Raw genomic sequence first — 24560 nt, forward strand, 5'->3', positions numbered from 1 at the left:
TTAGTTAATCAATAAGAGAAATTGGTTTTTATGTTATTTTTATAATAATATGAAAAACTTCACAATCACTTCACTTCAAAGAAAATGGCAAGGTTATGTTCGAAATTACGAATGGGCACTATTGATTCATGCACTGGTCGTTTTCGAATTATCGATACTCTCAATATTCGCGACTGAACGAGAATTGATAAAAATGAGAAATACATAATAGAAAAATTTATAATTCATTATTATTGCAGAAATTGTGTTCAACTTCTGCTTCTTTTTGCAATAATGATGAATTATAAATTTTTCTATTATGTATTTCTCATTTTTATCATCTCGTTCAGTCGCGAATATCGAGAATATCGATATTTTAATTTCTTCTTATTTTTCCAATTATTATTATTTTTCTATTATGTGTCTCTCATTTTTATAAATTCTTGTTTAGTCTCGAATATCGAGAGTATCGATATTTCGAAACCGATCGCTGCTTGTATCACTAGTACCCAATTGAATTTCGAACAGTGATGCCATTTATAGCGTAAATATCGGGCAAAATCATATTTCTTTTTGTTTTTATTACAAAAAAAACATAAAAATAGATAACGCGCTATATATATTCGTGAAGCGGAATTAAAAACGAATTTTTTAAGACATTTCCCGTAAAAATTGCTGCACGTTTTCGGAAAAGCCGCGCTGTTGAACATTTACCAAATTATCAGGTAAACTACCTAACCATACCCTCCAAAGTTCGAATACCATTGTGATTTATTTAACTTATGTGAAGTGTGGTAGCATTTTTTACAAAATTTTGGTCTACTAAGTTGCCTGCACTGTCCAACGTCATCTTTAAGCGTGAACTAGCGAAATTTGTAGAGTGAATGAATATGATGACTTCCCTTAGAAAGAGATAGTAGCAGGAGATGGATTAGTTTTTTTTTTTTACTACAGGTGGAAATTTAATCAGTCTTAGGTGAATTAGTGGAAGAAATAAGTTGAAAACGGTTGGAAAATTTGTGAGTAAAGTTAAAGTAAAAACTATTTAAATTAACTAGGTTTGAATATATCAGTCTTCGTATTGGGAATAAGACAATTAAATTTGGCCGATTACTTCGTTTTTTCTGATTTCGAATGTCATGTGTAATACTCATCAAATAATACATACTAGTATAGATAGACTTGTGGCTCAAAATGTATACCCCGTAGTTAATTATATATAGTATTTAAATTAAAGAATCAACACGTATTAGTTTGAGCTAATTGTTATTATACTGATCTTTTATTAAAAAATTAATCTATGTACATTGTGCATTGGACTTTAATTGCTACTGACTTAATCAAATCAGTTATGTGGAACAGTTGGTAGGCATTACTAATTATTTAAATAGAAGTAAAATGTTTTGCCAAAGGTTATTTAGCTGCATAATGAAAAGTGAATTCTATTTGTAAATGTTTGATAATTTGAGATGATCCACATAAGATGATTGAGCTGTAATTTTCCTTTCGCTTTGTTAATTTAAGAAAAAGTTTCACGTATTTAATAAACAGGGTAAATTTTAGAATAGCATCCCCGGATTTCGGGGTTAAAATGGGTAGTGCAGTATGGGTGTACGAAGTAATTTTTAAAATGTATTATTTTGCTTAAAAACGCACTATAAAAAAGTATTTTTGATATACCTATTTCAATGAGTAAACTCTAATTACAAATAAGTTAATTGAATAATGTATGCAAAGTGTGTTAAACATAATTTATATATGTATATACAGACATACATATATAAAGAGTTGACTTTCGTATCACGGGAAAATAAAACGAATTAAAAAAATTATAATTTTCGCGGCCTCCTTCGTTGAGGGCGTAAACTATACATTATTCAAACCAATTACAATCTACTAAATTTCGAAATATATTACAAGAACTATAGGGTCCATTTCGAGGTTCCCTCCTTTTTAAAGAAACAGCACAGGATTTCGAATTTAATAGAGAATGTTTATTATCATTCCAAAGAACATTCTTTGGCATTCTTTTTTTTATAAGATTATCTATTTCAAATATTGGCCGCGGTTACGTTTTGCAAGGTCCGTTGACCCCAATTTTAGATGACTCGTTCGAGGATTTCTAATTGTAACTGACGAATGACACGCGTGATGTTTTGCTCCAAGGCATGAATCGGAGCGAGATTGTCCGCTTAGAATTTAGACTTTACATATTCCTAAAGGAAACAGTTTAACGGTGTGATATCACACGATCTTGGTTGCCAATCGACCGGCCCAAAACCAAATCAATTACAATCTACTAAATTTCGAAATATATTACAAGAACTATAGGGTCCATTTCGAGGTTCCCTCCTTTTTAAAGAAACAGCACAGGATTTCGAATTTAATAGAGAATGTTTATTATCATTCCAAAGAACATTCTTTGGCATTCTTTTTTTTATAAGATTATCTATTTCAAATATTGGCCGCGGTTACGTTTTGCAAGGTCCGTTGACCCCAATTTTAGATGACTCGTTCGAGGATTTCTAATTGTAACTGACGAATGACACGCGTGATGTTTTGCTCCAAGGCATGAATCGGAGCGAGATTGTCCGCTTAGAATTTAGACTTTACATATTCCTAAAGGAAACAGTTTAACGGTGTGATATCACACGATCTTGGTTGCCAATCGACCGGCCCAAAACTTGACCTTATCTGCTCACTGTCGCCGAGATAACGAGCTTCAATTTCAGGCATTAAATATTCGGTTATCATGGCGCGATAATGGTTTTGCTAGTATACGTTTGTCACAATTGAGGGATGTGACCAACTGGGAGGATCTGCCGCGCAAGCAACCGCGATAACGGCCGCCAGCTACGGTAACGTTCTTACCGGCATCAATTTTGAAGAAATATTGACACCAAACCGTTGTTTTATCTGGATGAAATCTCAACTCCTGCATCTCTTCGTCCCAAATGCGGCAATTTTGCTTGTACCCATTGAGCCGGAAAAGGGCCTCATCGCTGAAAAAATTTGAACTTATGAATTTTTCCGTTCAACAGGAATATATTTGAATAAGTAACCGTATCTCTACTCTTGCAGCATATAGCTTCAAAATATAATAGTTTTGTTCAACTAAGAGTTGTTTGTACCACCTAAAATTAAAAGAGATAGATAAGGTTATATTATTATATAGAAATGATCGGCATGTCCATCTATTCGGGTAATCTGTAACAAGTAAGAATTAAGATGTCTTCATGAAATTGTACTTAAAACTTTTGCAAATGTTTCTTGGCACTCTTAATCGAAAATCTTTAAATTGCCCTAACTAATCCGCAAACTAAGATACAAAACTCTAATTTATACCGGAATTCTGTACTCTGATACAGTCACAAGTCCAATTTTTAATTCAGTACGGGACCGTCGCAAAAATCTGCATTGAAAACGAACAGGTCTAATCAGCTCCTACATTTTATTATTTAGAGATGTAATTACACTTGAATGAAAATAAACATCTCGATAACAAAAAGACTTTTTTTGCGTATTTATTTCCTATATATGGATTGAATAATTTTATTCGGATATTTTGTATATTATTGAGCACATTTTTGACAATATGGGTGTGGAGTTTTTACTTTTTAACTATTTTACTAAAAAAATGTGCAAGCGATCAACTTACGAAAGGGAAAATTTTTTTACTCCAGTTGTAACGTCTTTCATAAGTAGTTACTGCGCCATGTATGTACATATGTATGTATACATACAAGCGTGTTAAAAATATAGCATTGTTACACATGTTATTTATAGTATACATATATTTGTTAACATGTACATATACCGCTTTTTAATGGTCTTTTTGCTTAACGCAGATGTCTGACTCAGTAATTTCACTCTGCGTTAATTTTAATTTTGGATTTCGTTTGTTATTTAATATAGTAGTGATGCTATCAAAGTTTTAATTTCGCTTTCACCTAATCGTTATGTATGTTGATTTTTATTTACAACGGATGAAGAATATGTGAACGTGAAGTTGCACTTGCCGATTTAAGTAAATTTCTCCATAATTTAAAATACTTTCGGCATTTTACTACACAAACATAAGTATGTACATACATACATAAAGTGGCGGGCAAAACCATTCGGATGTGCGCCACTCCTCCACTTACTGTAGAGGAACAATTAATTATGTCGATTTCATACTTTTAAATGAGCAAATTCTTAGTGCGGGTTTGTTGTCATTGTAACATTTTTATTAGTTTCACCTGTATATTTGTAAAATGTTTCGGTGGCATTGAAACTGAAAGGCAAAATAATCAATAGATAGGCACTGCAAACAAAAAACGCACCTAAAACTATGCAGTTAAAAGCATCATGTTGTCAACAAATTTAATACATTGTAGATGTATTTTTCGGTCAATATAGCTGCCAGTTAATTAGTTTGAAGTGTTCTAAAGGATTTTTTTTTTATTTTTATATTCTTGCAATCAGTTGCTACAGAGCATTCTAGTTTTGCTCAAATAACGGCCATTAACCGAAAACACATAAAGTGACATAATTAAGCACTAAATTAATACATATGAGTTATCCCAATGAAAATAAGAGAGCGTGTTTTCATACCAGTGTATCTTTGTGCCTAAATTAGATAAATTTGAGCCAAAACTTGACCTAGCCCCTACATAGCTAAATGAGGATTTTAGAACATCCGACTGACTTTATTGGTTTTACACCATAAAATATTTCCCTGGTTTTGATTCTTGCAAGATGCAAGAGTATAAAATGTTCAGTTGCACCCGTACTTAGCCCTGCCTTACTTGATTTTAAGTCTTAAATAAATAAAAAACAAGGAAATCACCTTTTTAATTATAATGTATTATCATTTGTCATTTGAACCATTCATAATTGTAAAACCGATCTAAAATATACAAAACATAACTTAAGAAGTATTTGGATACTTTCTTTTACGAATTCCACTCAAAAACTTTGTTGTTGAATTTACATGTATTTTTTTTTACAAGGGAGAAGAATTCACGTAATATACATATGTAAATTTTGGTTCCAGAACATGGAAGACTTATTTGTCGAAAAAGCTTCCTTTTACCTTAGGTTTGTCTGATGTCCAATATACCTACGTTATGAATAGCAATTAATAAACTTTTTATATCTTGCATTGTTTCCCTGGTGCCTTGCTCTCGACATTTTTTGCAGTCTTCTCGATCTGTCAGCACCATTTTGCGGGCGTGCGGGCAACCAGACAGAGACCAGTTAGTATTCCGATTATGTTCCTACAGTAATGTGTTAATAGGAATTTTGTGTCCTTCCGATTAACTGTTTTGCACATGACTTTTGAAGTATTGCACCCATGTAGCTCATTCCATCGGGTTTTTTTTTTTTTACCATGCTGTTCAGGTCGTCATATAAACAATGCATGGGTTTCTCAATGTTGATCACGTTTTCGGGTGTTAGCCGTACACCATTCTTGGCAATCTCGTCCACTATTTCATTGCCCTCGATGTTTTTGTGGTATGGCATCTAGTAGAAGTGAAGTTGATTGCTTCTGGCAACACTTTCCACTGCTGCTCAGCTTCCTAAGACACTTCTGGCCGATAAGCGATACGATGACACTTTCTTGATTGCTGTTTGTCTGCCTTCGTAGATGTTGACTCTAGAATTGCAGCAGGTGCATTAGAGGCCAGCTTCGCGGCTTTCGCAATAGCAAAGACCTCAGCTGAAATATACTGCAGTGCACCGAAAATTAAAATGCTGCCTTTTGCCTAACTCTGAATATTATATTCCCGCACCAACTTCATTTTCGAGCTATCCGTGTAAATGTTTGGAGTTTTTATGCGTACCTAACATACATATGTACCTTTACGTGAACCATATTTTTCTTTGTTTACTTTGAACTTTCTTTCCCAGTTGGAAAGTGGGATCATATGGTCGGTGTTTGCCAAACCGCCATTACACCGAACTATACCCTATATGTAAACTCTGCTGCAAACAGTAGTCGTCCCACCGATTCTGCGCAGTTTTCAGCGAAGAGGTCTATAGGTGACAGGTTTAATATCAGTTTAAGAGCCGCCGTTTTAGTTGTTAAAGGTCCCGTTATGCACAGCGCAGCAGGCCTCTGAACCCTTTCAATTGACTTCCGGTAGGTGGATTTCCGTACGCCTGACAGCAGAATTGGTCTTACAAAACTAACTTGACTAAATACTATTAGATAGAATAAATTTCGTAGATACGTGGTTGATCGCTTCAGGAATGCTCCAAGAGCGTATTATTTATATTCAATATCCCTTTTTCACTTATATTTTGATAAACTTAATCAAATTTTAATAGATAAACGTGCGGTGAGCACATATTGTAAAGTGCATCTATTCATTTATGTATTTATATATCTTAATTTTATTTTTTAAAATTGAATTGAAACCTTAAGCGTTTTTTGGTTTCTGGCATCGAATATTAAGTCTGTTATATGAACATATACTATATATGAACAATTTTAAATATTAACTAATTTTTACAGAACAAGTAAAATGAGTGACGACGCAAGTAATAATCAACAGAATAACAGTTCGACGTCTTCATCTACACCACCTCCACAACAAGATAGTAATGGCAATGTATTGGAAAAAATGCAACAGCATATTCGAACGAATAAAGTCGACGTAGCTATGTGGGCTACACGCATACTCACAGTACTCTTTACATTCAGCTACTTGGTACCGCTAATAAGGTTAAATAATTTTATAGTATTTGCGTTCAATATTTTAACTGTTTAATTTACAGTAATCAACAGAGCTCATTTAACAAAGTATTACTATCGAATGCAGCGACGTCAGCACTACGCCTACATCAGCGTTTACCTTCGTTTGCATTTACGAGGGAATTTTTGGCCCGCCTCTTTATTGAAGATTCCTGCCATTATCTTATGTTTTCGTTAATATTTTTTAATGTGCAACCCACATTGCTAATTCTCATTCCAATTGTTTTGTTCGCCGTATTACATGCATCCAGTTACTCATTAAAATTATTAGACGTGAGTAAATTTCGATATTATAGACATGTTAAAAAATATTTGGTTCTATATTCCCTAAATAGATTATTGGCCAAAACTCTTGGTGGGGAGCAAGGTTCTTAATTTCGTTGGTTGAGTTCCAAGCCAGTAATATTTTGAAGGCTGCAGCTTTTGCTGAGATTTTTATTATGCCATTGGCTATTGTTTTCACATTCAGGTAAGTTGAGATTTTTTTCATTTCAAAGTTATTGATAAAAAATATACAGCAATTTACTTCCCCTCGTTGATATTTTTATACGCTGATGTATCTAATACCATTTTTCTAAGTAACCTAATGCAAAGAATTTGTTGAACCTAACTCCAAGCCTCGTATTTCTGAAGCATTATTTGAAATATTGTTAGAGTTTTTTATACCATGAACGTTAGTTCGTCTTGGAAGAAATAATTTAATGACTTACAAATTTTTAAAAACTTTACCAACAGTATTAATTAACACGAAATTAGGAACAATGATAGTGGGCTAATTTTCAATATTTCTTAAAAATTAAATAAAAATATTTGATGAATTTTAACGCAAGACCCATATTTATCCTGGTTTGAATTAAGGACTGTTTTAAGGGGAAAAATACTTACAAGGCAATACATTCCAGTCCCTCTCTATTACCTCTTTGTAGAAAATGAGGGAGAGGTATCTGAGAGCTTACGGAAAATTAATTTTTAAACAAGTAAGGAAGGGCTAAATTAGATGTAACCGAACAATTCTATTCATATTCAGTGGAAACTTATCCATTTAATTTCATTATAATATCACACATTTTGACCAACCTGCACAATTTAAAGTCAGATAGAAAGTCGGAAATCATTATAAACGCTATTTTGAGGACAGAAAAAGGGGCGGGCTAATTGCATTAATTTTGACAGGTATACTTGAGCATTTTTTTCAAACAATTTGTTACTTATATACACACACACTGAACGTTATAGTATAAGGTATAAAGCCCACCGGAAGTTTCAAAATTGTATAGCAGGTATAGGTGGTCTAAGGATTTATTGATCCGGTTATATACATATATATTTGTCGTAATACCATTAACATGCCACATACTAATAATATACTCTCGTGAGTTTTAGTAAGGTACACTCACCAATATACATAAGTATATGGAGTAAAGTCAGCCGCATGTTCGAAAATGGTGATACATATTAGTTAAATGGGGACAAGGACAAGTTTTCTACCAGATTTTATTCATTTTTAATAACTATATTGTTATTAGTAAAATATGCTATCTGATTTTCGCTAAGATAATTCATGTATTGGCCGATATATTAGTGAGATCAAATTGAAAGGTGAATTTTGTTTATTTCATCTCCGTCAAAGTAATCCCCTTCCGCTGCAATACACTTATGCCAACGAATTTTCCAGTCATCATAGCACTTGGAAAATCCTCTGTCGTGATGGCTATCAGAGCTTTCTTCGATTAAGCTTTTATATCCTTAATTGAATCAAAACGGTGCCCTCGAAGTGGTCATGTGAATTTGCTGAACAGCCAGAAGTTACACGAAGGTAAATCAGGCGAATGATCACAAATAACCAATTTAGTATGAGCACTTCTTTGTTTATCGGAGAATTCACGTTTAGAGCCTCACAAAATGACGTGTATCTCAAATAGTAATGAATATTTTGACGTGGCGTATTTAGCATAGATGTCACTAACAGTACTCCCAACTTATAAAAACAAAATTTACAAATTCTAAAAACTCGCCAAGTATAAATTAAAAATTTCAATTTGATCACAGTGCGGTATAAAGTAAACTGGAAGTTCATAAATCTTTGTATTAGGTATATGGTATATGGCATATGGTATATGGTATATTTTGTAGCAAATAAAATTTCCTACAAGTTTGTGATGTACATTTTTTCTATAGCTCTTGTCATTTACGAGATATATACAAAAAAATGCGAATTTCATGGAACATGGACTTTGTTGCACTGGGCACTTTTGTAGAGTGAACAATTCTGAGAAATATGCCTCTAAAGTCAAAGCGATACCGTAAAATACCTCTGATCTGTAGGAATTTAAAGATAAAAAATCACTATTGTAATGTATTTTCTATGGAAAACTTTTACATGCCTTGGTCCAGTTCTTAATGTTAATATTAAGGGCTAAAATTTTTAGGGAATTTTTTTTTGGGTATTTCCAAGGAAATTTCGTAACGGGACTGAAAAAATTAATAGTTCAAAAAAAAAAAAACACTCTAATGTACATATATGTATGTATATCTTATAATAAATTGATTAAAGTAAAACAAATTTTATTTTAACATTAAAATATACTTTTATTAAGAGAGTACAAAAACTTGTTTTTTTCCTCAACTTATAAACTATTAAAACATTTCTTGAGTACTAAAATCAAATATATCTAGCGTTGTACTTTTAAACATTAATAATTGAGTAAAATCAAACAATAATAAAATCAGATCTTAGTCATCTAAGTTTCCGCAGTCTAGACAATTAAAATCTGCATGCAACATGCAAATAGGCTTATCACATTTTTTGACTAGTGTGGCTAGTCGTCCTATCTTTTCGTCTAGGGCAAAATGAGCATCATCACAATCTGAATGCAAATACGGTATGTCAGCATTTACTTCACTATCTGTATTACTTTGAGTACTGATATGATCACATCATCATCCGATTCTTGTTATAATTTAGTGTCACAATCATCTTGATCTGCCAGTGCTCGTAATATGTCTTCTTCCGCTAATATGAATATACTATATATTATGAAATATTGTTTGCTTGTCTCGGCAAACAATATTTCACAACGTTAAATACGGAAATAAACATTATAAATAAATAAATAAATAAACAAAAATAATTACATTTGTCTTTTGGACCATGCGCATTGCTAGTTGGTGTGTGTGATACCCAACCGCACTTTAAGCACCTGTCACACGTTTCGTGGCTGACCCGGACTAATTGCTTCGCACGGAAGGGATTTGCGTTGAGGGATATAAAGTGCACCTTGCTCCTGCGATGCCCTGTGCCAAATTACATCTATCTATTTTAGTTTCATGTTGAGTTATAACACTAAAAAGTTCTTCCTTTTAAAGGATTCAGTTTGCACGGACGGATGGACGAACGGACAACTAGACAGACATCCGGATTTCAATTCGTTTCGTCATCCTGGTCATTTATATATCTATACTAATATTATAAAGCTGAAGAGTTTGTTTGTTTGTTTGAACGCGCTAATCTCCAAAACTACTGGAATTGAATAATTCTTTTTGTGTTGGATAGTCCATTTATCGAGGAAGGCTATAGGCTATATAGCATCACGCTGCGACCAATAGGAGCGAAGAAACAGTGGTAAATGTGTAAAAAACGGGGAAATTATTTATCTTTGGGGGCTTCCGTTCCTTGCGCTGCGAAAGCGGTTCAAGATACACAAAAGTTATGTATGAAAGAATTATTTCTATTTTAATGATCTAAAAAAAAGTCTGTGAGTACTGTTTTTGTGATAACTAATTTGGTCGAAATTATTTGTTAGAGTTGTATTAACATAATAATATTAATCTTTATCCAAATAAATGTGTTGTTCGGTAATTCTTTTGACATAATATTCAGTTTACGTAAATACCAAGTGCAGTTAAAAATAATTAGGTTCCTGATTATTAATCTTACATTTCTTTTTTCTAAATTCTTTTTATTCATTTTCTACGGTCTTTCTTTGTCACTATATTGCCTAGAAAAAGAACTCAGCTTTCTCGGCGGACTGCTACTGCAAAGCGGCTGCGAGTTTTGCGCAGCAATGAAACTGAGGATGAGAATATGCATGGGTTGGGTACTCAACGAGCAATCATGAACAAAACTGTGCTAGGGAATCGAGCGTTGAACGTTCGCAGCGTCTAGCCTCACAAAATTTCCGAACTTTGGCGAACCGACAACGGGAATCAAGCGCTGAACGATCACATCGTTGGGCCTCACAGAATTCCCGAACTTTGATTTTAAAATTATCGACAAATATGTGAGCCCATTTGGGGGGAGGTAGTATAACTTTCCCTTCAAAATTAGTTTTAGTAGGAGACGGGAAAATACCTCATTTTCAAAATAAAATTTAAATTGATCGCGATTTAGGAGTAAGAGTAGGTAACATTGAGGATTTAATATCAAAAGTTTACCCTGACATCAGCGAAATAGAAAATAAAGATCACCAATGGATGTGTCAAAGGGCATTATTGGCGGCGAGAAACAGTAGCGTGGACGAAATTAATGACATAATTTTAAATAAACTTGAAGGAGATATAGTGTGACTATGACACATCTATTGATAATGTAATGGATCACGAAGATGTGGTCCATTACCCACAGGAGTTTCTAAATTCTTTGAACCCAAGTGGCCTTCCTCCACATTCCCTTAAGCTAAAAATAGGCGCCCCAATAATTTTACTTAGAAATCTGAAACCACCGCAGGGGCAAACATTTAAACACGTGGGGATCAATTTACGCCAAGACTGCTTTCACATGGCCAATTATGTGTCGCGTTGTCAAGATCAGGTTGCGGAGAAAATCAATATGTTCTTCTGCCAACAGAAAATAAAACAAAAAATATAATTTACGCAGAAGTTCTTTGATAACAGAAATTGACGCGGACGAAGATAAAGACGAAGCCCAAAATCAGTATTTCACGCGGACGAAGTCGACGGCACAGCTAGTATGTATGTATAATTGCATATCTATCACGCTTAGTTTTAGGTGATAACATACAAACTACCGTTAGGTTGCAGTTATATGCTGTAGCAACATCTTGCAAGTATTCTGCTATGAAAAATTTATACATATGTACATAACATAACATATGCTATATTAAATTATATATCTTCTTCTTTTTTCTTTACTGGCGTAGACACCGCTTACGCGATTATAGCCGAGTTAACAACAGCGCGCCAGTCGTTTTTTCTTTTCGCAAGGTGGCGCCAATTGGAGATTTTAAGCGAAGCCAGGTCCTTCTCTACCTGGTCTGTCCAAAGGAATGGAGGTCTTCCTCTTCCTTTGCTTCTCCCGGCGGGTACTGCCTCGAATACTTTCAGAGCTGGAGTGTTTTCGTCCATACGTACGATATGATCTAGCCAGTGTAGCCGCTGACTTTTAATTCGCTGAACTATGTCAATGTCGTCGTATATCTTATACTGCTCATCGTTCCATCGAATGTGATATTCGCCGTGGCCAACGCGCAAAGGACCATAATAAATCTTTCGCAGAACCTTTCTCTCGAAAACTCCTAAAGCCGACTCATCAGTTGTTGTCATCGTTCATGCCTCTGCACCATATAGCAGGACGGGAATAATGGCACAAATTAACACTTACCGATCCAAACGGGGTTAGATCGCCGAAAAAACAGCCCTTGGTCGGATAAAATCCGAGTCAATTCCGGTGCGTAGAACCGGCTGTCGTGGGAATTGCCCGCTCCAATCCTCGTGCGAGAACCAACCAGCAGCTCTTCGTCTCTCGCACAGTCTGTTCCGTGTGTCAGACCGTCATCCGTCGGAATGTTACATCCGTCAAGTGCAATTCCTGTACTGACTGGTGTCACTTTCCGGCGTGTTTCGGCTTGCGCACCACACGTGAGTGGAGTGAGTCGTACGTTGCCCCATGCTGCGGGAGTCTGCCCCCGCAACTCACAACAGTGGCGTCGCCTAAAAACACCCCAGCGCGACAACCGCCCCTGCGGGTTCTACAGCTGCAACAATTACTACCCACACGTCACTCCCTCACCCCCAGGATCACCCACGGACACCCGCGACAAACCCGGCTATTTCAATTTAACTGCAACGGACTCCAGAGTAAGATCGAGGAGATAGTTGCACTTATGAATCGGGAACGTGTATCGATAGCTGCAGTCCAAGAAACCAAGTTAAACAGCCGCTCAGATCTTCTGAGTTGTGCCGGTTTCAACGTTATACATACGTAAAGATCGCGAGCGAGATAATGGTGGTGGCCTAGCCTTCATATTGCACAACACCGTGCAGTATCGTCTAATCGATGAAGACATCGACCCAAGGGATACTACCCTAGAATGTCAGGGTATAGCTATCCGGTCAGGCGATGTCGAGCTCGAAATATTTAATATATACATCCCCCAAGTTACATGTTGCCTTACAGGATATCACCCGAATATAGGTGCGCTACTTCGTGGTGAAAACCGTTTGGTACTAGGCGACTTTAACGCGCACCACGATCTTTGGCATTCCTGCCTGTCAAATGACCGTAGGGGGATGGAGCTGGCGGAACAGATTGACGATTCGACATTCTGCACAATGAATGACGATGCCCCCACCAGAGTTATGGGCACCTGTAATAGCTCGCCGGATATTACCATTGCTAGCGGTGGTCTGATAAATAGCATAACCTGGCGACCTATGCTAACTCTCGCATCAGATCATCTGCCTATAATTATCTCGATCGAGAAGCCTCCTGATTTTGTTTCTGTGAACAACCGCACCTTCATTAACTTTAACAAAGCTAATTGGGTCGGCTTCACAGAATTTGCCGAGAGCACCTTCAACGCTCTACCTATTCCTACGGACGTATGCGTTGGCGAACGTCAATTCCGCAAGGTGATCGCAGCAGCTACCGCTCGCTTCATCCCGGTTGGAAGAATAGCGGAAATCCGCCCCAATTTCCCAGCCGAAGCAGCAGTTTTAGCTAACGAGCGCGACACCTTACGCCATGCCGATCCCGGGGATCCCCGAATAAGGGATCTCAATTTGGAGATTCGGCGTATGGTAAACCAACATAAGCGGACGAAATGGATAGAGCACCTGAAGTCCTGCAACCTCTCCACCGGTGTGAGTAAGCTTTGTGCTACTGTCAAAGCTTTGTCAAACCCGAAGAGACATGACGACCGAGTTGAAGTTCAATTCAATGGTCATGCCTCTTCGGACCCGAAAAAGTGCTCGAGCTATTTTAGCCGGCAGTGCACACTGGACCCTTCGGTAGACAAAGCTAAACGATGTGTTAACCGACGGCTGCGCAAAATGCCAAACGACGGCGCGCCACTTACTTTCACCGATGAGAAGGTTCAGGGTGTCATCAACAAGGCAAAATCCTTCAAATCCATTGGCCCTGATGGAATCAACATGCTAATGCTAAAGCATCTAGGCTCGACGGGAGTAAAATATCTCACCAAGGTCCTCAATCTGTCACTGACCACTCTTCAAATACCCGATGTGTGGAAAGTCGGAGAGTGGCCCCACTACTGAAACCTGGGAAACCCGCCAACAAAGGGGAATCTTATCGACCGATAACTTTCCTCTACCCAGTAGTGAAGACACTTGAGGCCTTGTTACTCCCGACTTTCACTCACCACCTGAGCTTAGCCAGCCACCAGCATGTATTCCGAAAAGTGCACAGCACCACCACAGCACTTAGCGTCATAAACGCTCAGATAGGTCGTGGCCTCAACCAGCAACCACCCTGCGAAAGAACGATCCTCGTAGCGTTGGACCTGTCAAAGGCTTTTGACGCAGTCAACCACAGAACGCTACTGTAGGACATTGAAAAAATTACGCTCCCTCTAGGGTTAAAAAGGTGAGCCATGAACTATCTGAGCGGTCGTCAGGCATCCGTACTATTTCGAGGTGAAACATATAAACTGAGAAGAATTAAACAGAGAGTTCCGCAGGGTGGTGCCCTCTCCCCGCTACTGTTTAATTTTTACATCTCGAAACTCCCACAACCACCAGAGGGAGTTTCCATAACCTCGTACCCTGATGACTGCACGATATTGGCGTCGGGCAATGGAATCGATGGCATGTGTTCGAAGGTAAACAGCTACCTCTCCGACCTTTCTCGTTTCCTCACTGCACGAAACCTAACACTTCCCCCACCAAATCCACAGCGACCTTATTTACAAACTGGACGAAGGAGTATAGACTTGAGCTTAATATTGCAGTCGACGGCGTCAAAATTCCGACTGTCAATAATCCTAAGATTTTAGGTGTAACTTTCGACAGTCTATGCTCCTTCTCTCCCCGCACGACCGCGATTATCGCCAAAGTACAGAGCCGCAACAAAATCCTTAAGTCGCTAGCCGGCAGCACATGGGGAAAAGACAAAGAAACGTTGATGGCAACATACAAGGCAATCGGCCGGCCGGTCCTTAATTAGGAATTAGGATGAGGAAACTTCAGACCTGTAAAAACACTGCACTCCGGACTACGACGGGATGTCTTTTGATGTCTCCCATAGAACACCTCCACAGTGAGACGCTTATGCTCCTAGTTAGGGAGCATAATGAACTCCTCTCCAAGCAGTTCCTGCTGGGATGTTTTCGCAGAAATCACCCCTGCAGCGATTTGCTTGGAGCGGAACCGCCTTCTAGGAGCATCAAAAGGTCATTCCTTGACTACGTCGACGACGTCGTACAGTACGCCGACCGGACTTCGGACGCAACTGACTTTCGACAGGTACTGAGCGCCATTCACAGCGAAGCCATCAACACCTTCATCGACTCCCTTCTCGTGAATGGCGTTCTTGGAGTCAAATCACCACCCATAGCAGACGAAGAGCTCCAGCTGAAGCGGAAACGCATATGAGGAAACTTCAGACCTGTCAAAACACTGCACTCCGGACTACGACGGAATGTCTTTTGATGTCTCCCATAGAACACCTCCACAGTGAGACGCTTATGCTCCCAGTTAAGGAGCATAATGAACTCCTCTCCAAGCAGTTCCTGCTGGGATGTTTTCGCAGAAATCACCCCTGCAGCCATCTGCTTGGAGCGGAACCGCCTCCTAGGAGCATCAAAAGGTCATTCCTTGACTACGTCGACGACGTCGTACAGTACGCCGACCGGACTTCGGACGCAACTGACTTTCGACAGGTACTGAGCGCCATTCACAGCGAAGCCATCAACACCTTCACCGACTCTCTTCTCGTGAATGGCGTTCTTGGAGTCAAATCACCACCCATAGCAGACGAAGAAGCGGAAACGCAGATGAGGAAACTTCAGACCTGTCAAAACACTGCACTCCGGACTACGACGGAATGTCTTTTGATGTCTCCCATAGAACACCTCCACAGTGAGACGCTTATGCTCCCAGTTAAGGAGCATAATGAACTCCTCTCCAAGCAGTTCCTGCTGGGATGTTTTCGCAGAAATCACCCCTGCAGCCATCTGCTTGGAGCGGAACCGCCTCCTAGGAGCATCAAAAGGTCATTCCTTGACTACGTCGACGACGTCGTACAGTACGCCGACCGGACTTTGGACGCAACTGACTTTCGACAGGTACTGAGCGCCATTCACAGCGAAGCCATCAACACCTTCACCGACTCCCTTCCCGTGAATGGCGTTCTTGGAGTCAAATCACCACCCATAGCAGATGAAGAGCTCCAGCTGATGCGAGAAACGCGAGTGACCCTAGCGCAACTTCGTTCTGGATACTGTAGCAGGTTAAACTCCTACTTATCCAGAATAGACCCTGACATACCGAATGTATGTCCTGCATGCAACGAGTCTCCGCATGATACTAACCACCTCTTTGCACGCCCTACGAACCCTACTCATCTAACACCCTCCTCCCTTTGGTCCGACCCCGTTGAAACAGCACGTTTCTTGGGCCTTCCGTTAAATGACATCGACGACAACACAACTGACACTTTCCATCCTAACGGGGATTATATTTCCGTTAAAACAACAAACATAACAACGGGAATAGTGGGTGGCTTATAGAGTTTTGTTTTTGTTCTTTGAGAGAGGACTTTACTTCTCAATTGCTTACTCAATCCAAAGTAAGCAAGAGATATTCTGCGTTGGATTTCCAGGCTGACATTGTTGTTGCTGTTAATGCTGGTTCCAAATTAGACGAAATTATCTACAACCTCGAAGTTATAACTGCAAACAGTGAAAGAATATACCCGTGGTAAGGCATGCCTGTCGTAAGAGGCGACTAAAATCCACATGCACTGTGTCTGACATTTACAGGTCTTGGTTTGAATGTCAGCATGGCCTAAAGTCAGAAAAGTGCTATAATATTCAGTTTGAAGTCACATTCAAGGCGGCTAAGGTGTTTCCTTCCACCCGAACCAATTGGAACCAAGGTATAAGTGCAGAAAGCACTTATGCTTTGGGGCGCTGATCAACGTATTGTTAGGCCTTCGCAGGCAGGTACTCACGTAAATCACAACGGACTCTGACAACAGTGACGTGAGAGCCTAGTTGTGAGTGCGACGACTGTTTGTTCGATGACAGGGGATATTTCGTCTTACCCTTGTTCACTGGCTTAGCTTCTTTACCCAGTTTGAAGAAAACAGAAGTAACGGCACGCGTGTTGAGACCAATGATATTAATATCATCGGCATACCACAGCAGCTGTACACTCTTATAAAAGATTGTACCTGCTCGATTAAGTTCTGCAGCTCGAATTATTTTCTCCAAGAGCAGATTGAAGAAGTCGCACGAAAGGGAGTCGCCTTGTCTGAAACCTCGTTTGGTATCGAACGGCTCGGAGAGGTCCTTCCCGATCCTGACAGAGCTTTTGGTATTGCCTTAGCGTCAGTTTACACAGACATATTAGTTTTGCGGGGATACCAAATTCAGACATCGCGACATAAAGGCAGCTCCGTTTCGTGCTGTCAAAAGCAGCTTTGAAATCGACGAAAAATTGTCTCTTCTCACGAGTAACCTTATATGCGATGCTGAGGAGGTTTATCCCACGGTAGTTGGCGCAGATTGTGGGGTCTCCCTTTTTGTGGATTGTTTTTTCGATCCGGAGACAGCCAGGTAGCTTGATGAATTTTCTTGTGCTGGAATCTAATACTACAAAAATTTGTGGAGGAACTTCGCTTTGATGCGGATTGTGGCTAGACGTTCATGTACATGGACCTACTCGCCTCAGTCCTTGTCCCGCCATCGCATTTTTTGGACGGCAGTGATGTCAGCCTTCACTCTAACGAGGACATCAACCAGCTGGGCAGCGGCACCTTCCTAATTAATGAACCGGACATTCCATGCCCTTAAATCGTGTGGAGGGGATGTTTTGCTTTCTCACTTTAGCTCGCCTTCAAACGGATGTTTTCTGGCTACCCAGAGGATACGTGGTCAAAGACCGGAAGTCTTGAGCTGCTTGAGCCATATGTAAAATAATCGTTTTGGCCACACCCAAGTGAATGGCAATTAGAAAACTTTTCTCACTAGTGTGAACTTCTACACATGACTCCATCCTCCTATATACATTATAATATTACAAACTTCAAACCCGGAATTTTTAACAATTTTGTAATCAGACAATCCAAAACCTTTCCAAACACAATTAAATTCAAGAAAGTAGGAAGTTTACATTATATGCGATTTACGGCCCTACAATAGGTTCAGCGTTGCGGGTATTGATCCAAATTTCTAACACGCCAGGGTTGTCATTTCAGCAATATAACCCTGTTTAGATTGGCAAGTATTAGTTTAGTGTTCAAGAAAGTATGAATGATTATCACTATAGATGATATACAATCTTTAAGATGTTTGCACAATAAGTCGATCTCTGTACACAGAAAAAGCATGAAAAAAGCTCAAAAGAATTCCTATGGTCAAGGAAACGATTTTTTTGGACTTATACACTCGTATGTGTACCATTTTAGGTTGTTTAGCCAAAGCAAAAGCTTTTTGAATGACAGAAATTACATTAGGAATGTAAAAGAATGAGGCAAACTCAAGCAAAAACATAGGCATTCGACACAGATTTCAGACACCAGATATCTAACTACTAAAATGAGCGAATGCAAAAAACGCTTTCATCTGGTATGGTGTGTTACCTACCATTATATGTTATAAATATTATAACTTCAAGACTGATACATTTTTAGCCGTTTTTTTATTATTTTCCAACCGTACAAAAATTACGTCTTCTTTGTTTGTTCGGGGTAAGCTGTTAAACTACTGAAACGAGTTTAGTAAATCTTAGCACGCTATCCTGTGGGATCTAACTTAAAAGATGGGGAAGTTTTTATTTCAATTGTGTTGAAACTCAAAACAGCTTATAAATGAGAAAATATATTTCTAAACATAATATAATGATGAGATCAAAATGAAAAAAGGATAAAAACAAAAAAATAAATTACTAACAAATCTGAAGAAAAAATTTGCAGTTGATGTGCTAAAAGGTCTGTGTGGTATTTTAGGTGTCCTGATAGCGAATTTTCCATCACGTATTTTTGTCATTTTAGTAGATGGTAGTGGATTAACTCCTACAACCCATGACTGCAACATAAGAAATCCTACGTTTTACTATCATTTTCGGTTTTAGCAACCCAAAACTCGCGAAAGTTTACAAACTAGTGTAATTAAAATTTTGAGTAAAATCCGAGAAACAAGGCTACATTTTTCCAATCTTTCGTCATGTCTATAATATGTCTAAAAGCCGGAAAATAACAATTTTCGGATTAGATTTTGAAATTCATCCGATAAAAAAATATTTGTATCAATTATTTTCAAATACAGACATAAAGTTCAACCTCTTGGATTCTTATACTAGCAATTACGTCTTTATTCACAAATAATATTTTTATTATACTAAAAAGTTTTTTATAATAATATTTAATGTATTCAATAACCACAGCAACGCGTGGGCGAACCTTTTTTTTCAAAGACGTGTTTTCTTAGCAGAGATGTAAAATTATTTCCGCTTTCCTAGATAGGAAGTAGAACTAGGTATAACTCGATACATCTTAGCTTCACTCCACTTGGAACTGTCTCCGCTTCAAACGCTAATATGTTTTAGATCAGTAACACGTCTACATTGCAATCTTAGAGTTGGCGAGGAAAAGCAATAAATATGCAATAATCTCTAGTTTCGAAAATATTATTGAAAGTTTTCATCAATATTCTCTTTTAAAAATATACTTCCACAAAAAAAGTTCTTATTTTTAATTTTTTTATTAAAATTTATACGCCGGAAAAACGCAGTATTTACGTAGAACTTTAATCGATTTCCTTAACATAGCCGCGAAATTCAAAAGGCGAAAGGGAGATATTTGACAACCTAATATTTGAACTTTGTACGGAAAGAGGTTTAAGTCATCATGAATTATGCGTTGTAAGATAAGTTGTGAGTCGAAATTCCTGAATTCGCCTGAATTGACGATACAACAGCTGCGATTATTTCTTGAACATGTTTCTTCTTCTTTACTGGCGTAGACACCGCTTACGCGATTATAGCGGAGTTAACAACTACGCGCTAGTCGTTTCTTCTTTTCGCTACGTGGCGCCTAATGGATATTCCAAGCGAAGCCAGGTCCTTCTCCACCTGGTCTTTCCAACGGAGTGGAGGTCTTCCCAGAATCTTTCTCTCGAGAAGTCGCAACGTTGACTCATCAGTTGTTGTCATCGTCAAAGCCTCTCCAAACAGCAGATTGAAGTAGTCGCACGATAGGGAGTCGCTTTGTCTGAAACCTCGTTGGTATCGAACGGCTCGGAGAGGTCCTTCCCGATTCTGACGGAGCTTTTAGTATTGCTCAACGTCAGTTTACACAGACGTATTAGTTTTGCGGGGATACCAAACTCAGACATCGCGGCATAAAGGCAACTTTTCGTGCTGTCGAAAGCAGCTTTGAAATCAAGGAAGATGTAGTGTGTGTCGATTCTCCTTTCACGCGTCTTTTCCAAAATTTGGCGCATGGTGAATATCCAACCTTATAATGATCCATCTTTCGGGGGAGTGCTACCAAAATCCCGTCTTAATTCCTTATTTTTGTTGCACGATTCGTGCGCAACGCTGTTTGATAATGGTGATTAGAAACTTGTCAATCACATCGTGACAGGTGGTGTATCCTGGAGGTATACCTATAAGCCCGAAAGTAAACAGGACCGTAATCCCTCGTGTAGTCTTCATTTTGCGCCGAATGCCTTTTTTTATTTCCGTACGGAAAGAATAAACTAAGAACTCAAAGTTTTTCGACATCTGAAGAGGTGGTTGATGCGTTCAGAACGCATGTTTTGGAGCTGCCTCAAACAGAGTGTTTAAAAGTGCTTCGACAATTGTTTAAAATACATGCGAAAGTGTACAGAACTTTTATTCTCAAATGCCGAGTTATAAAAGCCAACATGCACTATAAACACTTTAAAGTGGATAATTTTGAAGAAGATATTCACTTCAAATTGGGTAAGGTTCAAAAACAAACTTGGGGTTAAGAAAAAAGGAAACGTGTAGAACATTTGGTGGCATATACGGGGTGGCGCAAAAGTAATCCTCCTATCAGAAAATGTTATAAATTTTGCAATTGACCTCTAATGTCAGTTCTGTTTTGACATTTGTGTAGTAAAAACATGCGAAATACACGTAAATAAACAATGGTACGCTACACTGCTCCAGAACGCGGGTTATTGGTGACTATTTATTTGATCAATCGGTCGGTGACTTTGGCTCGTGAATTTCGTCGCAGATTTCCTGGACGTCCGACGCCTACTGGTGAAACACTGCGACGTTTAGCCGCTCGCCTCGAAGAGACTGGCACAACACGAGATGCTGCCAAGCGTGGCATACCCCGGAGTAGCTGTTCTGCAGAGAATATTGCTGCTGTTGCCAAGGATGTCATTAAAGCGCCGTCGACATCGCCAGACCACGTGCCACGCAGATGGGTATCAGTCGACGGTGGTAGCGAATTTTGGTACAAGATTTGAAGATGTTTCCGTACAAAGTCCAGACGGTGCATCAGCTGTTAGCTGCTGACCGCCAATCGAGTCTAACATACGCTCAAGCCATCCTTAATCACCACCAAGACGATGATGATTTTTCATCAAAAACATGAGTGATGAGACCCATTTCCATCTTAGGTACGTAAATAAGCAAAATTTGCGCTTCTGGGGCACTGAAAATCCGCGTGTAACCCCGCTCAAAGTCACTGTTTGGTGTGCTGTCTTCGCTGGAGGAGTCATCGGACCTTTTTTCTTCGAAGACGTCGTTCTCCGGTTTGGCGATTTGCACTGGCCAGCAAGATCGCCTGATTTGACCGCTCCAGACTTCTTTTTGCGGGGATTTTTGAAGTCGTGGGTTTATGGCAACAAGCCTCAGACTCTTGCAGCTCTTAAAGACAATATCCGTCAAGAATGTGAGGACCTATCGCCGGAAGTTCTGGCCAAAGTGATGGAAAATGCCATAAAAAGGGTTCAAAGTACAATCAACTGTGGCGGCAGCCATTTACATGATATCATATTCTCGACTTGATGTAAAACAATTTAAAAGACCAAATAAAAATAATCAACAAGCAGAATCAAAGTTTTTAATTTTTTAAAAAAATTACAGCCAAAAAACATCGGAAGGTTATTTTTGCGCCACCTTGTATATTTAAAAAATTTAAATTGAGTGACCTAGAATGCAGTAACAAAATTAAACGTTTGTTTTTTAAGATATCAAATGTATTTTGAAATTAGATCTCTTCATAGAGATATATCAAATAATCGAAAAAAAACGTAGAAGTAAAAAAACAGTAACACAAATATTAATTGGAACCTTAATTCTATGAACGTTAATTTTGAGTGATTTACAATCTATACATATTCAGTTGTCACTCAAAAACGCATTTTCTTTAGTTAAAATTTTGAATCATATAAACAAAACGACGAAAAACTGTTGTTTTTGGGTTTGGTTTTTTGAATGATAACTGTATAAGAATAGGTTGTAAACCATGTAAATCATGAAGACTCACCAACACTTATGAATTATTACTATTAAGTAGCTGTGATCCCTATTCGGATATAAAGATCCGATGTGCAACCGTGTATCTGCAGACGGGTGGTAGGGGGTTTCCAATTTCATGGCGTAAAACCGGTAGTTTGCACCAATGTTAAACAGGAGCATCTTGAGCTTGAATTGCCGTGTGTCTCTGGGAAGGGTTATTATACTTTTCAACTTAACGCGGGTAAAACCACCCGCTAACAACTTCCCCTGGCGCAAGTCTGTAAGATGTTCATATCTTACTCTGCCTACTCCTTCTTGCAGCTCCTTTATGGAATGGGAACCAACCGAACGCAAAACAGGGTTCTGGTCCGCCCATCCTGTAAGGAATCTGGCACCCCAATGAGCTGCAATCGGTTGCAAACTGTTAAGAAGGTTTAGCCGTTTTATATACTCCTGCACCAATAGCGATTTAATCTCGTAAGATGAGATCGCATTAAGTGCCGTTTAACCGTCGCTGAATATGGCAATACTTTCAATAGCTTTCCTAAGGCGATGCAAAAGCTGTATGTGTATCAGTCACAACTTGTCAATTTTCGCATTCCTTTTTTTCCTGAAACCTAGAATTCTTTACCTATTGTATACAACATTTTGAAATTTGTTTGCAATTAAATTGCTTATCGATATCAAAAGTGAATAACTCATATAACAACTTTTTTGAATATGGATGCAGTAAAAAGCATTTTTTATAATTTGCAAATTTTATTATCTATTTCAGAGGAAAAGCAGGACTAATGACTCCGATAGTTTACTATCATTTCTTGGTTATGCGTTATAGTTCCAGACGCAATCCTTATACCCGGAACGCTTTTGCGGAACTTCGCGTTAAAGCCGAGGTTTTAGCCGCCTCATCACCTGCGGTTGTTGGTAAGATCATACATAGTGGCATCGCTTTTGTGACTCGTTTAGCGCCGCAACAACAACCGGAGCAACCATCAGCAACACAATAAGCATTTTACTTTTTAGTGCATCAGCCTTTTGTTTTCAAATTATGTTTCACTAATATGAAAAAAGACATACTATATGTTTAATATTATATGGTACAAAAAAGTACCTTAAGAAATAAAGGCAACTTAAACATGCGACGTCTAAACATTTGCCTTCAAGGGTTATATGAATAACAACAAAAATGTATAACTATAACAAATATAATTTAAATGTAAATTGGAACACAACACATTGAGTTTTAAATTGTACGACAATTATACTATTATAAGGTATTATGTAACAGGTATTTGTTCAAGATTTTTCCTCTTGAAATTATTTTTAGTTTCCTCTTTATGTAGTCATTGGTGTTAATGTGCAATTATGTCGATAAATGAATGATATCAATTTGAATAAACAATTATATTTTTATCATGGGATTAACTTTTTTATTTAATATAAAGCGTACATTTTATTGAAGTTTTGAATTAATCGCTGATTAACCTCACAGAAAATATTGTAAATACTAACGAACGAAATTGTAGCGAACTTTGTAATCAGTCCGTCCTTGGTCTAAACACTGATTTGTTAAATAAAACATAGATACTACTTCCAATTTACTCTACTTTTAATTAATCCGAAATCGTTTTTCGTGCTGCTTTTTTTACCTCCTAGTGAAAGATAATGAAAATGTGTCAAACCAAAACGATGATGTCATAAGTTTCAACTGATTGGACACAGTATTGCCCGTAAAGTTGGTTCGATCAGCTGTTTTATATGTTTACTGTTATGCCACCTATAATTTAACCTAAAACCATAACTATATTACTGTTAAAATTGGTGTCATAGTGATGATTAGAAGAACAGAATAAGAATTATTATAAAATTATTGCACATAGCGTAGCGTATTTAATTAGAAGGCATGAATCCTAGAGAA

At 38.2% G+C, this 24560-nt stretch overlaps 1 protein-coding gene across 2 annotated transcripts; it reads left to right on the top strand.

The window, feature by feature from the left end:
• The first annotated feature begins 878 nt into the window (after nucleotides 1–878).
• On the top strand, nucleotides 879–24239 carry LOC126753467 (Krueppel homolog 2). Of its 2 annotated transcripts, none has more exons than XM_050464970.1 (5): nucleotides 879–998; nucleotides 6482–6691; nucleotides 6745–6994; nucleotides 7057–7190; nucleotides 23418–24239. In XM_050464970.1, exons 2-5 carry the CDS (start codon nucleotides 6492–6494, stop codon nucleotides 23647–23649), a joined length of 816 nt encoding a protein of 271 aa, XP_050320927.1. In that variant the 5' UTR covers nucleotides 879–998; nucleotides 6482–6491; the 3' UTR covers nucleotides 23650–24239. The 2 variants fall into 2 exon arrangements, with proteins under 2 accessions (XP_050320927.1, XP_050320928.1); XM_050464971.1 differs by lacking the exon at nucleotides 879–998 and adding an exon at nucleotides 1326–1344.
• The last annotated feature ends 321 nt before the right edge of the window (nucleotides 24240–24560 follow it).

Source organism: Bactrocera neohumeralis, chromosome 3 (assembly GCF_024586455.1).
Source record: "Bactrocera neohumeralis isolate Rockhampton chromosome 3, APGP_CSIRO_Bneo_wtdbg2-racon-allhic-juicebox.fasta_v2, whole genome shotgun sequence".
Taxonomy (NCBI): domain Eukaryota; kingdom Metazoa; phylum Arthropoda; class Insecta; order Diptera; family Tephritidae; genus Bactrocera; species Bactrocera neohumeralis.